Source organism: Rhodnius prolixus, unplaced genomic scaffold (genome assembly GCF_049639745.1).
Source record: "Rhodnius prolixus isolate KJV_2025 unplaced genomic scaffold, Rpr scaffold_3, whole genome shotgun sequence".
Classification (NCBI taxonomy): Eukaryota; Metazoa; Arthropoda; class Insecta; order Hemiptera; family Reduviidae; genus Rhodnius; species Rhodnius prolixus.
In genome coordinates, this window is record NW_027411603.1 from 3,285,710 (window position 1) to 3,300,769 (window position 15,060).

General features: G+C 36.8%; 1 protein-coding gene across 1 annotated transcript in view; it reads left to right on the plus strand.

The window, feature by feature from the left end:
- Positions 1-15,060, plus strand: part of LOC141452836 (alkaline phosphatase-like) — a 611,245-nt gene that overhangs the window by 305,856 nt on the left and 290,329 nt on the right. Inside the window, exons 4-5 of the mRNA XM_074125291.1 lie at positions 10,707-10,881; positions 10,963-11,141. Of these exons, the coding sequence (XP_073981392.1) occupies positions 10,707-10,881; positions 10,963-11,141 (354 nt within the window). The remainder of the gene's footprint in view (positions 1-10,706; positions 10,882-10,962; positions 11,142-15,060) is intronic.

Sequence of the window (15,060 nt, forward strand, 5' to 3'; positions counted from 1 at the left end):
CGGACCACCAGTTTGGGAAACGCTGGTCTGATTGGTCCAAAAGTTGGATGTACATTTCGAGAGTGTTTCCTGAAACGGAAATCGAATTCAAGCTTAACTGTTTATAAGTTATACTTACACAATTCACAGACAGATAAACACACTATTTGTTGCTAAAAACAAACAAATTGTAAAAACTACTTCTTTTTTTTTTAACTCATCCACAAAACGGATATTTACAGTGGATACGTGACATCCAAAAAAATTGGATACGATCCCAGTAATTCCTGTTGCTTAAATTAAAGCATAGAGAAAATTAAAATTCGGGGCTGTGTGTGTGTGTGTGTGTTTGTTTTTTGGTTTTTGTTTTACAGGAACCAGATATATTGCAATAACGTTATGTCCACGGTCAGGTTGATCTATCGATTACTCTTTTCATAGCCATTGAAAGCATACATGTTGCTGAGCAGTTTGTAAAAACAAAAATTGATAAAACTAATATCGTGCCCAGTTAAAAATTCTCCAAATCTTGGTTGATCGCCAAAACGGAAATTCATTCGAAGTTGGTAAAGGTTTTTTTTTTTTTATATATGTTCCGTTTCAATGCCTCAATTTATTTGAAAATCATTTACGGTTCCACTTTTATATCAGAATAAGTTGAAAGAAATAACAATATGAAATTATAATAGTATAATTATTAAGATAAAGTTGTATTCGTTTGAGTGGTTGAAACCATAATGATCAACCACTCAGGCCAAAACATCACTAATATTCTGAACTAACATTATGCAACTAAAACTAATCGAACAATCTTGCGATAGTTTATGTGGGTAAAGGCGTGGGCTGATTTTCCAATAGACTAGCGAGGAAATTCCAGGACTGGACAGTTCGTAGCGTTCTGAAATCTGTGGGGTTTCCTCCCTGTCCTGTTAGCAGCACGCCCCCCCTCCACTTCTGGATGCAGTGATATTTTGTTAAATGAAGATCGGTTTAACTAACTGTTTACCCACAATTCACCCCCAAAATTCATAACAGACCCTGGACGTAGTGGTTACCACGCTCAGAAATCAATGGTTTCAATTATTTGATCTTGTATTGCAGCTTCAATAAGCATTCCCAGTATTGAATAAGCTTAATTCTTGTGTACGCTTTATACAAGTTTATGGCTAAACTCTTAAGGCGCCACGATATCCGAGCGGTTATAGGCTAGACCCGCAAAGCTAAGATGTATTGCGGTACTAGTCTAGGCCTTGGATTTTATCTAAAGGTTAATATGAGGTATTTACAGTAAAGTATGTTAGGCGGTTATAGGCTAGACCCGCAAAGCTAAGATGTATTGCGGTACTAGTCTAGGCCTTGCATTTTATCTAAAGGTTAATATGAGGTATTTACAGTAAAGTATGTTAGGCGGTTATAGGCTAGACCCGCAAAGCTAAGATGTATTGCGGTACTAGTCTAGGCCTTGCATTTTATCTAAAGGTTAATATGAGGTATTTACAGTAAAGTATGTTAGGCGGTTATAGGCTAGACCCGCAAAGCTAAGATGTATTGCGGTACTAGTCTAGGCCTTGCATTTTATTTAATGGGTTAATATGAGGAATTTATAGTAAAGTATGTTTGCTAGTCGCCTCCGACAACAAAATTGTAGAAAATATGTTTGGTTTATTTTAGAACCGTTTTCATGGTCATGCAGCATGTTCTGTGTTACATATTGTTCTATAACGTGTACATGCTCACTGCATCTTACTGATATAAGAAATATGGAGTCCATTTAGTGACGTTCATTGCTGATCAAAATGTCTGGAGAATTTGTCACGTTGGTAATAATATTCTGTAACGATCGAGAGGGTAATGAATATATATATATATATATATATATATATATATATAACTTTACGATTCAATAAAAGGAAAAGTGGCGACAGGAAGCTGTGCAGGGGGTGGGGGGTTCTAGAACAGGAAGGGGGGCGAAAACCTATTAAAATAAAGTGGGCAGAGGTGATAGGAGAAGACAGAATTTACTGGAGCATGGGGCGCATTCTTCGGGCATGACACAGCCTGTCGATCGCCCAGGTGTAATGGGGCACATTCTTATAGATGGCGCTGCCAGTACGACTATATTTCCTCCTTTAACCTATACGACATTACCCATCATTTTCTACCGTTTTCCCTTACTTATAAGAGAAATTGTTTGGATTTTTTTTTAAAAATGATTTAGTTTAGAATTCTGGAAGCAGAGTACTTGGTAAGAAACAAAATGGTGGCCCCCTCCCACAGAGGAAGCTGTTGAAGAAGTGCTCCAGCTTTGCAGTCGGTTACTAATATAGTGAATTTATTAACATTATATAAAGAAAAATACTAAATTTAACCAACAGGAGAATGAGTCGCCGGAATACCGCCCCCTCTCGGAGCAAAAAAAAAATAAAGAGGGGGCATTCAGCACTGCTTAGTATTCAGTGGACCCGATATTTGTACAAATCTCCTCTTTTTTGCTTAAAGTAACTTCGTGCCTTCTTTACGAATTTCATTGGCCATCCCCCGTTCTTCTTTGCCGTCTTCTTCAGTTCACAACCAAGAGTTGGAGGAACTCCTATAGTATTACTCACACCTTGATTCCAGGAGGGGGCTCACCGTTCTAGAAAAGCATACAGCCAGGCCTGGGCCCATATCTATCTGCGTAACTGGATACTTTACAGTTCAATCGGCACTTGCCGATAACTAGTTCGGGGACTTCCGCTTTGTTTTTTTTTTAATGGTTGTAAATATATTCTTCTTCCTCTAGTTTCATTACCCATTCATAAAAGAAAAGGGTTGCAACAATAACAAAAAAAAAAAATCCCTTTCATACGATAAAAAAAAAAATGTTGGTAACCACAAATTGGCCAGCCTGACTACGCGGCTCTACTTCACAGCAACACTGTAAAACTCAGTTCAAATTTTATCGCCTAGGAGCGCGCTAAAATACGATTTTTGTCAACATCGATTATCGAAAGTTTATCACTTTACTGAATCGATTTTTTTCGTAGTTTCTTCGATTTTTACACACGTACACATCTAGAAGCTTCTTCTTTGGAACACTTGGCGTGAATGTTCCTGTATGATCTTTGCTATTTAATTAGTGCTAATTTTAACTTTTTAATTAAATGTAGTTTAATTATAAGTAGTTATTTCTTACTTTCTTGTTGCCTATGCTGTCAGCGCGTGAGCATTGACACCCCGGAGGCGAAGCGGTAGGTGGGGTGCTATACGCCTGATGATGAAAAGCGGAAGTGGCGAAGCGGGTTACAATAATCGTCAATAGTTCGTAATTAAATACATGCAAATATACAGGGTGATCCATTTAAAACGCACCAATCGCTAATAACTTTTTAGGAAAGCAAAATTTCGGAAAAACTCACGAACTAAACTATATGTTTTTTTGGGCCTAGTTTTCAAATTTTCCACCCCCGATGCTGTATCTTCATTTTTGGGGGAATTACGGTCAAAAACGCCAGTCCGAGGACCTCCCAAAACGTGTATATCTGGTGGAAAATTAATATTGAAAACCGTTCACGAATAGATAAAATTGTAACTTTGATTTTAAATATCTCGACAAATATTAGGGATATCGAAACGGGATCAACGTCATTTTTCACAGTTTTGTATGTAGTTTTCATGATCATTGTCAAAACCAGTGGTCCTTATGAAACCCCAATCAGGTTTATGGCCGTAACTCTGCCAAAAATAAAGATACAGCATTGGGGGTGGAAAATTTGAAAACTAGATAAAAAAAAACATATAGTTTACTTCATGGGTTTTTTCGAAATTCCGCTTTCCTGAAACGTTATTAGCGATTGGTGTGTTTTAAATGGATCACCCTGTATATGCAGAAACAAATAGAAATATAGGAAATATAATATAAATGAAGTAGAGCAGAGGTAGGAATGAGTAACACTTACCCTCGCGGCCGGAAGTGAAGCTCCTGAAGCGCAGTGCTAGAGGTTTATATGGGCGAATGCCAAGAAAGCGGATGTGGTAGAGGTATATGCGTCTCTAAGGAAAGCGGAAATAGCACATGTACATAAATGCATCTTTAAGGAAAGCGGAAATAGTACATGTATATGCGTCTCTAAGGAGAGCGGAAATAGTACTTATATGCGTCTCTAAGGAAAGCGGAAATAGTGCATGTATATGCGTCTCTAAGGAAAGCGGAAATAGTACTTATATGCGTCTCTAAGGAAAGCGGAAATAGTGCATGTATATGCGTCTCTAAGGAAAGCGGAAATAGTACATGTATATTGCGTGTCTGTGGGTTAAGCGCAGCGTGGAGGAAGAAGAGGGGAATCTCAGGAAAGGCGTAAAGAGAGAACGAACCTTGCACCGGAGGCGGGTCCACGGAGTGGTCCGCGAAGCGTAGAATAATTGTGGTAATGTCCCTAGATGCCAATCGAGTGATGATGGTACGTGTATACCACCCAAGGCTCGGTGGAAGCGATGCGTAGCAGCGTTGAGAGGCGGTAAGAAGCACAGCAAAGCCAGCAGATTCAAGCACCGTACAGGACGCTGGACAGTGGTGGACTCCCCCCTCCCAATAGATAAGGAGGTGACAATATGGTCTAAGAGAAGGTAGAAGGGTAGTCGGGTAGCTTGAGCAGGGCACAGAATAACAAGAAATAAAATATATACAAAGCTGCAGAGAATAAGGTTTAAAAACATATATACGAAAAGCTGAAAGTCCAACAAGCGGTTACGTACGTCAGTACGCGCGCGCGGGCCATGGGCTGACCAGAGCGTAGTCATAGCCAGCGCGGAACTGGCCGAACGTCTCCGATCACGACCGAACACTATACAAAGTAACTACTTGTCTATGCTGTTGGCTGTAGGTTATGCTAGCTGTTATAATTATGTAATAATAATAATAATTTAATTACTAAAATATCTTTCTAATTTTTTTTTTTTTTTTTTTTTTTTTTTTTATCTTTTATTTGAAATTTACACCTGCACTCGTACAGTACAATAAGTAAATATGCTGGGCGAACAATAAAAATGGCGTGGCAATCATGAATGATGATCATCCAGTGATGACCATCATTAGTTTCTAATTTTAATATAGAATAATTACTATTCATTAGGTGAATAATTTTGTATGGTATTTATTTTGGAAATGCTAAATATTTGAAGCCATATAATTGAATATATTTCAGAGAATCCAAGAGAGAAGGAGCGAACAAAATTTCTATCAGTATGCAATTAGATTCTCATTTACAGTTTCCATTTTGTTAATCACATATTAATGATAATTTGCAGAGGTTTTTTTGTTATGAATTAATTAATTTTAAAACTGTTCATTGAAAAAATTTGTTAACAGCAGGCAAGACAAATTCATGAATATTAGAGATTAACAAAGGTCTGCCTTATTTTTTGGTTTTTGGTCTTCGCATTTTTTGAGTTTAAATTTTAAGGTTATCCGTTTAAAGTGTAATCCCTTTATCCCTTCAACTCATCCTTGTGGTAGTTTAGTTCCCTTTGGTACCAATGAAGGTTGTATGGAGACAAAAGATTTCTGGTACAAAACCCCTACGTTGTGACAAAAATTTTTACTGCTAGCCACGGATCTGTACAGTTGGTAGTTCTGGTGGAAACGAAAGGTCTGATGTAGGAAGTGGAAAAAAACTTTGAAACTCCAGCTTAACACATTTTGAGGCAGTCTGTTGCCTTAAGTGAATGGTCTAACGCAGAGGTCGCCGAAGTGGTCTTATATTGTAGATTAAAAGGGCGGATCCACCAAAAAGGGGAATGAACGCAGACAATCCAAAATGCCGATTGTTCCCCGCCCACCACTCATCTCATAAGAGATACCGGGGCTTTAAAAACCAACAAATCCGGCTAAAGATTGCCAGATGCCAATACAATAAACTAATAAAGTAGCAACAGGACACTAGGGAGCATGGCGACTCAATCGCCTCAGTGCACTGGAATAAACCTAAGAGAGTTCTGGTATAGATTACCAGATGCTACAATCTCCGGGATGGGAAACATTTGACCTCCCGAAGATGATAAATCTAGTTTTAGAATAAACGGGGGCACACCTCCTACAAAGTGCCGTACAGTCTCATTGGACTCACCACAGCCAGCGCAAATTGGCGAGACTGGGTAAGGCCGCATTTGAAAAGATGGGTAAGCTAGATTCGCATGTCCACTCAACTATCCTGATCCAACTGGCCAGATCCGGGGGGACCTGCTAAAACCAACTATAGCCGTTTTTGACAGGCCAAGAATTTCTTTAGCCTGACGGCAATCAGCTAGGGATGGATCTCCACCGTTTCCGAAGTTCCAAGTGGTCTTATATAGGCTTGAACTCATCGATTTTCCCCCTCCCCTTGATTTTTATGGCTCATATTCCTAGGAATTAACCAACATCTCACCTTTACAAAGTTTCTTAAGTTGCAACTTTGTAAAGCTTTCTTTGAAAAATATAGCTTGAAAATATTAAATCGACGAATATTCGATCGATTAAATACTGACCCACAATGAACAGTGAATGCCAATCATTTATTTTAGTACCGGAAGTACAATATCAATTTTTTAAATATTTCATTTAATTAAATGAAAAAAAACAACGCATACTTTGAATACTCGTATATCCTGTTTAATTTAAGTCCTAACCAAATACTCCACGTAATCTATTTAATATTTACCATATATTATGTTAATTACTCATAACCATGAATGTAATTGTCACAATTACAATACTTATATATATATATATACAATAGTATTAATTTATTATTCGAAATTAGTACTATTTACATACCATTGTGAGAGCATTGTTTACAGGTAAAATGTAAACATGGTTGACCTGACGTCTAGCTTGAATTATCCAGTCTGTATTGTATGTACTAGTCTATGTATACATACTGTATATTATTCAACAGCTTATTTACCAGTCTGTATTTAAACCATGAAATTTTATACCTTCCATTTTGGGTTAAACTTCATGGTAATGAATTTCTAGTTGAAGCAAACTGTGTTGCTTAAAATTTTCAGTGGAAATGTTTGTTTTTGGGAATCCATTTGTTGGGAGGGATATTCGCAGGAGAATCCATTCTTTGGGGGGATACTCGCTAGAGAATCCATTCGCTTGGGAGGATGCTCGCAGGAAAAGCCATTCGTTGGGGGGGGGGTACACGCAGGAGAATCCAGTCGTTGGGGGGGATAATCGCAGGAGAATTCATTCGTTGGGGGAATACTCGTAAAAGAATCCATTCGTTGGGGGATACTCGCAGGAGAATCCATTCGTTTGGGGGGGATACTCGCAGGAGAATCCAGTCGTTGGGGGGGGGATAATCGCAGGAGAATTCATTCGTTGGGGGGATACTCGTAAAAGAATCCATTCGTTGGGGGATACTCGCAGGAGAATCCATTCGTTTGGGGAATGCTCGTAAAAGAATCCATTCGTTGGGGGATACTCGCAGGAGAATCCATTCGTTTGGGGGGATACTTTATTTAATCCATTCATTATAACAGTAATAATACGAGTATCTACGCAATTTGGATTTTTAAACGCTGAATTTTAGTTAGTTATCTAAGTGGACAGACCCATAAGAGAATACATTCTGGAAAATCGTACATTTTACATGTTGGCCCCTGGAATGTCTCGAGCTCTCTGGAAGTATTTAGGTAGGTAGGGGAGTTTTTATGAGCTTCAGTGGAGTATTTTTAACTTTTAATTTAAGGCGCGTCAGCGAGATTCCTCAAAAATAATATATTATCCAAGATTGGTCAAGAATTGCAAACATATGTTGAAAAACAAATATCCAAATGTGAAAACCAAATTCTACGAGGATTGGGCAAAAAAAAAAAAAAGCTTGTACACATAGCGACCCTGTGTTCAGGCTCTACAATGGCCAATGAAAATGCCATAAGATCATCCTAATGGCTGCCCAGCCTTGCTGAAATAAGTTGAGGTTATAACCTACCTCTGGCCTTTCCCACCACCACTTCTTCTAGCCGCCTTGAAGAGGACACTTTGCGACAAAGCGGTTCCCCTGTGAAAAACTGTACAGAACCTTTGAAGGCTTGCCTATTCCTGGTAACCTGTACCCGATCATCCGGGTACACAGGCGAGAAAGATCTGGCTGCCAATTCTCGTCAGGATTTCGTTATACAGTTATAAAATTAGTTTTCTTTCCAGCGACTTCATAGGGCTTTACCTGCTTGTAAAGCTGAGTTTGTAGTGCTACAAAAAAATAACGATCCTTGCCTTTAATTATTCCTCGTTTAATAAATATTAAAAAAATCTTAATTTCCACAATTTCATACGTTCATAACATAGCGATTAATTTTGAAGTAAATTAAAAGTAATTTTAGAATAAACAGACGTTATTTGTAAAATTTAATTAACACATTTTAATTTAATAATATTTAAAATGTAAATAATCAGCACAGTTAATTTAAATAATTAAATCGATCGATCTGCTAATATTAGCCCAACACACTAACTTACACATACGCAGAAAACTGTCAGATTTAATTAAAAAAAAGGTTAGGTTAGTTAATGAAAGTAAATAGCATATTTAATTTGCTTTTAATAAATTAATTTATTATTAAACAATTACTCAAAATAGGGTGTTTCCGTCAGATAAAGTGGTTTTGTAAGAGATTATTAAGCATATGAGATTGTGTCTGTCTATGTGATGCCGCGCGTCAAGGAAAATTAAGTTAAATTTACTGAAGGAGGTTATAGTGGAAAAGGGTTATGAGGCAATGTCGGCATCGAGGGGTGGGGTGAAGGAGGTTAATATGATCAAATTACATCCAAATATACACACTTTAAGTGACACTTCTGCCAACCTACTCCATAATCAGTGATTCTACTCTTTTCTATCTCTTCACACACACACACTCACAAAACAAGTTTACCAACTTTACTTATATGATACAGCGTATTATCGTACATAAACACTCCATAATATGTAAACACATATTGAATTTACGAATATATAGCCAAAGTAGAAAGTGATAGTGATGTGGTGGTATGTGTGTTATGTATTTGAAGGCTCTTAGATAGGCTGTATATTATATAGAGTGTTGTTTACACTAGCGCTACCTATCAGCCAAAACTTACATTCTCGGCTGTTCTGTAGGGTAAAGAGAGAAGCGGGTTCTATAAATAAATACCTAACCATCAAACAAGTAAACCTACTTTCTATTTAGGCGAGTAGAAGTTTCCGTTTGGCACTATAACCGTAATTAATGTGTATCCTGCCTCATCAAATATCGTCTACTGATATACAATACGCTAGCAAACTCTCGTATATACAGGACAGACAACACTAACACAATATCTGCTACAGTACACCGGCGGCAGTACTAATCAAGTATACAAACACTACAAACTGCTCACTACTAGCGACCCTAACTCTTCTCTGTTAACTTAATTTCATTGCCAACATGATTGTAAACCAATATTAACATTCATTTATATCTCAATTTTCAATAAGATGCGATTTTTTTTTACTTCGCCATTTTATAATCCTCTAAATACGTGCTTTTTTTAAAAAAAAGTATCGTTTTTAAGTATAGTTTTGAAATTCGGCCGCTGCAGTGCTGCGGTCGGTATTTGGCGCATGCGCGCTGTGTACTTGTATCTGTCAGAAAGAAACCAGACGCTATTCAGGAAACATTCGATCGTATTTACGTTTGTTTGTGAGTAATTAATACGCTTCCACTGATTGTGAGTCTCGCCGACTGTGAAACAAGCGCTTACAACCGTAGAGAGTTAATTCATACGTACTAATTACTTATTTCTTATTTTTAGATTATTCAACAATGCCTTTCAACAATGTTTTCATGAATCCTTAAAAAGTTATTTAAAGGCCCTTTCGAGGTATCTACTGTCTCCGCTTTGAAACACCTATTTCCGTTTACAAAGTCCACCTATCTGCCTCTAATACTAAACCCAACAATATTAGTCTTTCACTTAATATGATCTTAGGGTCAGTAATGGGAATGGCGTTAAAGTAATATCCACTTTAAAGAGCTGGCAGATTAGAAGATTGGTAAAGTAATATCCACTTTAAAGGGCTGTCAGGTTAGAAGATTACAACGTTGGTTAAAGTAACATCCACTTTAAAGGGCAGTCAGGTTAGAAGATTAAAAGGTTGGTTAAAGTAATATGCACTTTAAAGGGCTGTCAGGTTAGAAGATTACAAAGGTTGGTTAAAGTAATATCCACTTTAAAGAGCTGTCAGGTTAGAAGATTACAAGGTTGGTTAAAGTAATATCCACTTTAAAGGGCTGTCAAGTAAGAAGATTACAAGATTGGTTAAAGTAATATCCACTTTAAAGGGCTGTCAGGTTAAACAAGATTACAAGGTTAGGTAAAGTAATATCCCTTTAAAGGGTTGTCAGGTTAAACAAGATTACAAGGTTAGGTAAAGTAATATCCACTTTAAAGGTCTGTCAGGTTAAACAAGATTACAAGGTTAGTTAAAGTAATATCCATTTTAAAGGTCTGTCAGGTTAAACAAGATTACAAGGTTAGGAAAAGTAATATCCACTTTAAAGGGCTGTCAGGTTAAACAAGATTACAAGGTTGGTTAAAGTAATGTTCCTTATTAATGGACCTTCAAGATCATGTTAATATAAATATTTTTCCCTCAAATTTTTCCTGATTTTTCCATTGTACGAAAAACAGAAAAATTTATAGTTTTTTCGTGTTTTCATTGATTGCATTTTATTTACAGACTTACAACTTAGACGCACAAATTGGCGAATCATCAGCCTGTGCAACAGCGTTGCTTTGTGGGGTCAAAGCAAACTTTGAAACCGTCGGACTGGATATCAATGGAAAATTTAGTAATTGTGCTTCCAGTTTCAAAGCCAGAGTTGATTCACTGATTGATTGGGCCCAACATGAAGGTATGGCTAACATAATTAGAACACAAATTCTAGGTCATTTTTTTGAGGATAAAAATTTTAAATTAAGACATTTCTTTAAAGGTAAAGCAACTGGTCTTGTTACGAACACCCGGGTGACACATGCCACACCCGCCGCAGCGTACGCACATTCTGCATCACGCTACTGGGAGGATGATGCTAAAATACCTCCTCTTTCCAGGAGATCTTGTAAGGATATTGCTCGTCAGCTGGTTGAAGATGAACCTGGAAGAAATATTAACGTAAGTACCTAGTAATTATGCAAATTAACCCTTTTATTGTTGGATGCTGAAACTTTCATCATTACAAAAACTCGGTTTTTGAAGTAAACCCATAGGCGATCTCAAGATTTATTTTACATATGTGCCGTTTATTTTGAAAGTGGGGCAAGTCCATTTTTTGTTATTTCGAGATATTTAAGGTTTTGCGGTTCAACAAATTTAAAAATATTAGTAAATATTAATAGACATATTTTTTTGTATTTTGTGGTGTTAGATAATGTAAGTTTATAATCCAATAGTGTTTATAGTGCTGGCTAAGAAAAATGAAGGTTATATTATAACTAAATGGACTTGCCTCACTTTCAAAATTAATGAATTATTGTAATCGTTGATTTAAATGGATAATATTTCAGTCGGATCAGTCTTTTCTTAACAATAAAAACAAAATACTAATCAATAGTTCAACTATTCTTCTTCTTTTTTTGAATCATTTTGGTCTGAATTGCCTTCGTATTCAGATTCTGATTCCAAGATTCTTCTTTTATTATCGATTGTCATGGCTCTTATTTCTACAAACATAATAAAATTACTTGCAAATGAGGATTTCATTGAAATGGCGTTATTACCCAGAAAAGTATTTCTATTTTATATTTGGTACCTACCAAATTCACTTTCAGATGCATCAGAGTTATAATTACCGTTGTAATCGGTTTCAGCCATTTTTTCTTTTTATAAAATAAACCTCAATCCGTTATTAATGTTCAAATAATGAAACTTTTTTCGTACACCGAGCACAAAACAACACCACTTACTTGATAGCCGATAATATAGGTCGAATGTGTAGGGGTAGTGAACCCCCTGAACCCCCACAACTCATCCACTCTAGCGTAGGGGTAGTGAAACCCCACCACTCACCCACTCTAGCCAGAGAGAAAGGGACAGCCCCCTTGGACACAGAGAAGGGAGGCTCGGCGAAGGTATATAAGAACAAGAGGAAAGTCAAATCATATTAAGATTCATATTCAATTAGATATTCAATTCAATTATTATATTCAATTCAGTGATAGATCATATTGATATTCAGTTCGAGAATTCAGTTCGAAGATTCTGCTCAAGGTATTAGACTTCAGTTGTACACATCGTTTAGCCACGTCAGTCAGTCTGTTCTGTTCTTGTAGTGTAAAGTATAGAGTCCTTGGCAGTCAGTCATATAAATACATAAAGTCTTATACCGATACTAAAAGTGTTATTTACCCATCAACATCCACAACCAACATCTCTCTCCTCTTCAAGTCATCTGAACCCATTACAAATGTTATACAATTTACAGTTTTTCAGAGCCAATAGTACTAAAATTTCCCGATGTTGGTGTTATTATCGAAACACAAAATTAAGATGTATTTATTATTAATAAATAATAATAAATTTTATGAAATATTTGTACCATCACCGATTACCAATATCAAAGATAGATAACATAAGACATGATGTTAAACCATCACATTTGCTTCCACCAAACAGCAAGCGGAGTTAAATTTTGCTGTACGGTTAAATAATTTCAACCTAAGATGGACCTGCACCATTTCCAAAATTAAACATATTTACAATATTTTTTAAGAGCTAAAACTTCCATCTCCCAAATATTAGGATTCTGCTTTTCTTTTTTTTATTGACTCTAAATTGTTTAGAGATAAAAAGATCATACTAAGTTTTATCTAAGAGGGTGGTTTGAAAAGTTCTCGGAATCACCGCTAGTTGTCTGTGCTAGAGCAACGAGGTTCCCGCGCAATAATCACACATCCTTTGTGAGTGAATACGTGGCGCGTCCAGTGCTCTTGCTGCAGGAGTGTGGTAGTGACGACTCTTTGTTGTTGTTCCTGCGTAGTGATTTGTGACAATGGGGGAAAAAAAAAAACCTGAGATTCGAGCAGTGATCAAGTACTTTGTAAAGAAAGGTATGAAAACAAAGGAAATTCATGGCGACTTTTAGAACACACTGGGAGACACAATGGGTTATAATTACCATTATCTTCATTTTTTTGCAAAAATGGACTTGCCTCACTTTCAAAATAAACGGCTCAAATCTTGAAAGTATAAAAGATATTTAAGAAAACACATTATTAAGACCAAATTTTAGTTTTCTATTGATTTTCAGTTTGTTAACTTAAATAGTTTTACCCTTTTTACGTACAGTTAAAGAGAAGTTTTAAGTGTACCGCATTTACTAAGTTTAATAAAGTAAATAAAGATCTGTTCCCTCCCCCCCTCCTAAAATAAATAATAAATTGAGAGAGATATCAAAGCAGTTTAACCAACCTCTCTATCGTTGGATATTTAAGATCCAATCTTTGACAAAACTGTTCATCTTTCTCCAGGCGATTTTTTTTTTTCGCCCCCCGTCCTCTAACAATGTTACCAACAAAATAAGTATATACATGTTTACGCCATCGAATAAGAAGATCGATAAATTCAATTTCAAACTGTCAGAATCAGATTATGGTTGTTATAAAAGAGAACATATTGGCAGAATCTATCTTTTAGTAAATTGCTTGAATACATGCGACCAATCTTCTTTATTGATTGCTAATTTTTCCGTAAAAAATTTTGTTTCTTAACTCTTACGACTTAAGTAGAAGTTGTATTAATCAAAAAGTTTAAGTCTAAATTAAGTAAAATAAAGTTTTATGCCTCATATTATATCTCTTATTTTCCAAATGAAGGCTACCCTTTATGTTTATTTTAGCCCTGGCTGTAAAAGCAGGTGAAACAGGGGGGGAAAAAAAGTGGAAATCTAGACGAACCTGAAAGGCAATTCGATGTCTCCTAAGTGCTATTTTCTTCAAAGGAGTTTTCTATTTTAATTTTAGTTTAAAACATCGGGGGCACCATAAAAAAAAAAAAAAATTATCAAGCGGGCCCCCAAGTTTGACAACCATGGCCTACTGGACCTTAAATGTAGGATCCTTAGTCTTAAATCGTACTTCTTTGCAGCAGACACTTTTCACAACCCAGTTTTTTTTTTTTTGTAGGAGTTCCTCGAATTTTTAAGGATTTCCCCTCATATTTTCACGTTTTCATTGTTCCCATATTGAACTAACATAAAACTTTGATTTGATCCATTTTCCGACGAATGTTCTATTATATTGATGTGTATACGAGGAGGTACCCAAAAATAACCGGAATTGCGTTGCCGCGCATGGAGCTTATGTAGTACGCATTTCTGCCGCTAGACGTGTATAGCGCAATTCCTTGCCAGTTCAGTCCTGCCTGTGTTGTCTGCCTGGCTTGTTCTGTTCATCTGCAGTGATTGTTTTTACCAGCGCTGTTTTGTTCTTTTTTCGTTTTTTATGATGGCAAGTTTAAGTGAACAACGTGCAGCTCTGAAATTTTGTTTTCTACTCGGCAAAAATGCTGCTGAAAGTGTTTTAATGATGAAAACAGCTTACAAAGATGACGCTATGGGAAAAACTCAAGTATACGAGTGGTTTACTCGGTTTAAAAATGGCGACATGTCGATTGATGACAAACCTCGTTCTGGACGTCCATCAACTGCCCGAATCGACGAAAATGTTGAAAAAATTCGAGAGCTGGTGTTCACAGACCGTCGACAGACAATTGATCAACTGTCAGAGAGTAGTGGGTTATCTTGGAGCTCGGTTCAGCGAATTTTAACGGAAGATTTGGGGTTGAAAAGGGTTGCTGCCAAGTTTGTTCCTCGAGTTCTGACTGAAAATCAAAAAGAACATGTCGTGCTTTGAAACAACAGCTTGAAACTGATCCAGACTTTCTGTCAAAGGTCATTACTGGTGATGAGTCATGGTGCTATGGTTATGACCCAGAAACAAAGCAACAGTCGAGCCAATGGAAGACGTCATCTTCACCCCGACCAAAAAAATGTCGTCAAGTCAAGTCAAACATCAAAACAATGCTGATTTGCTTT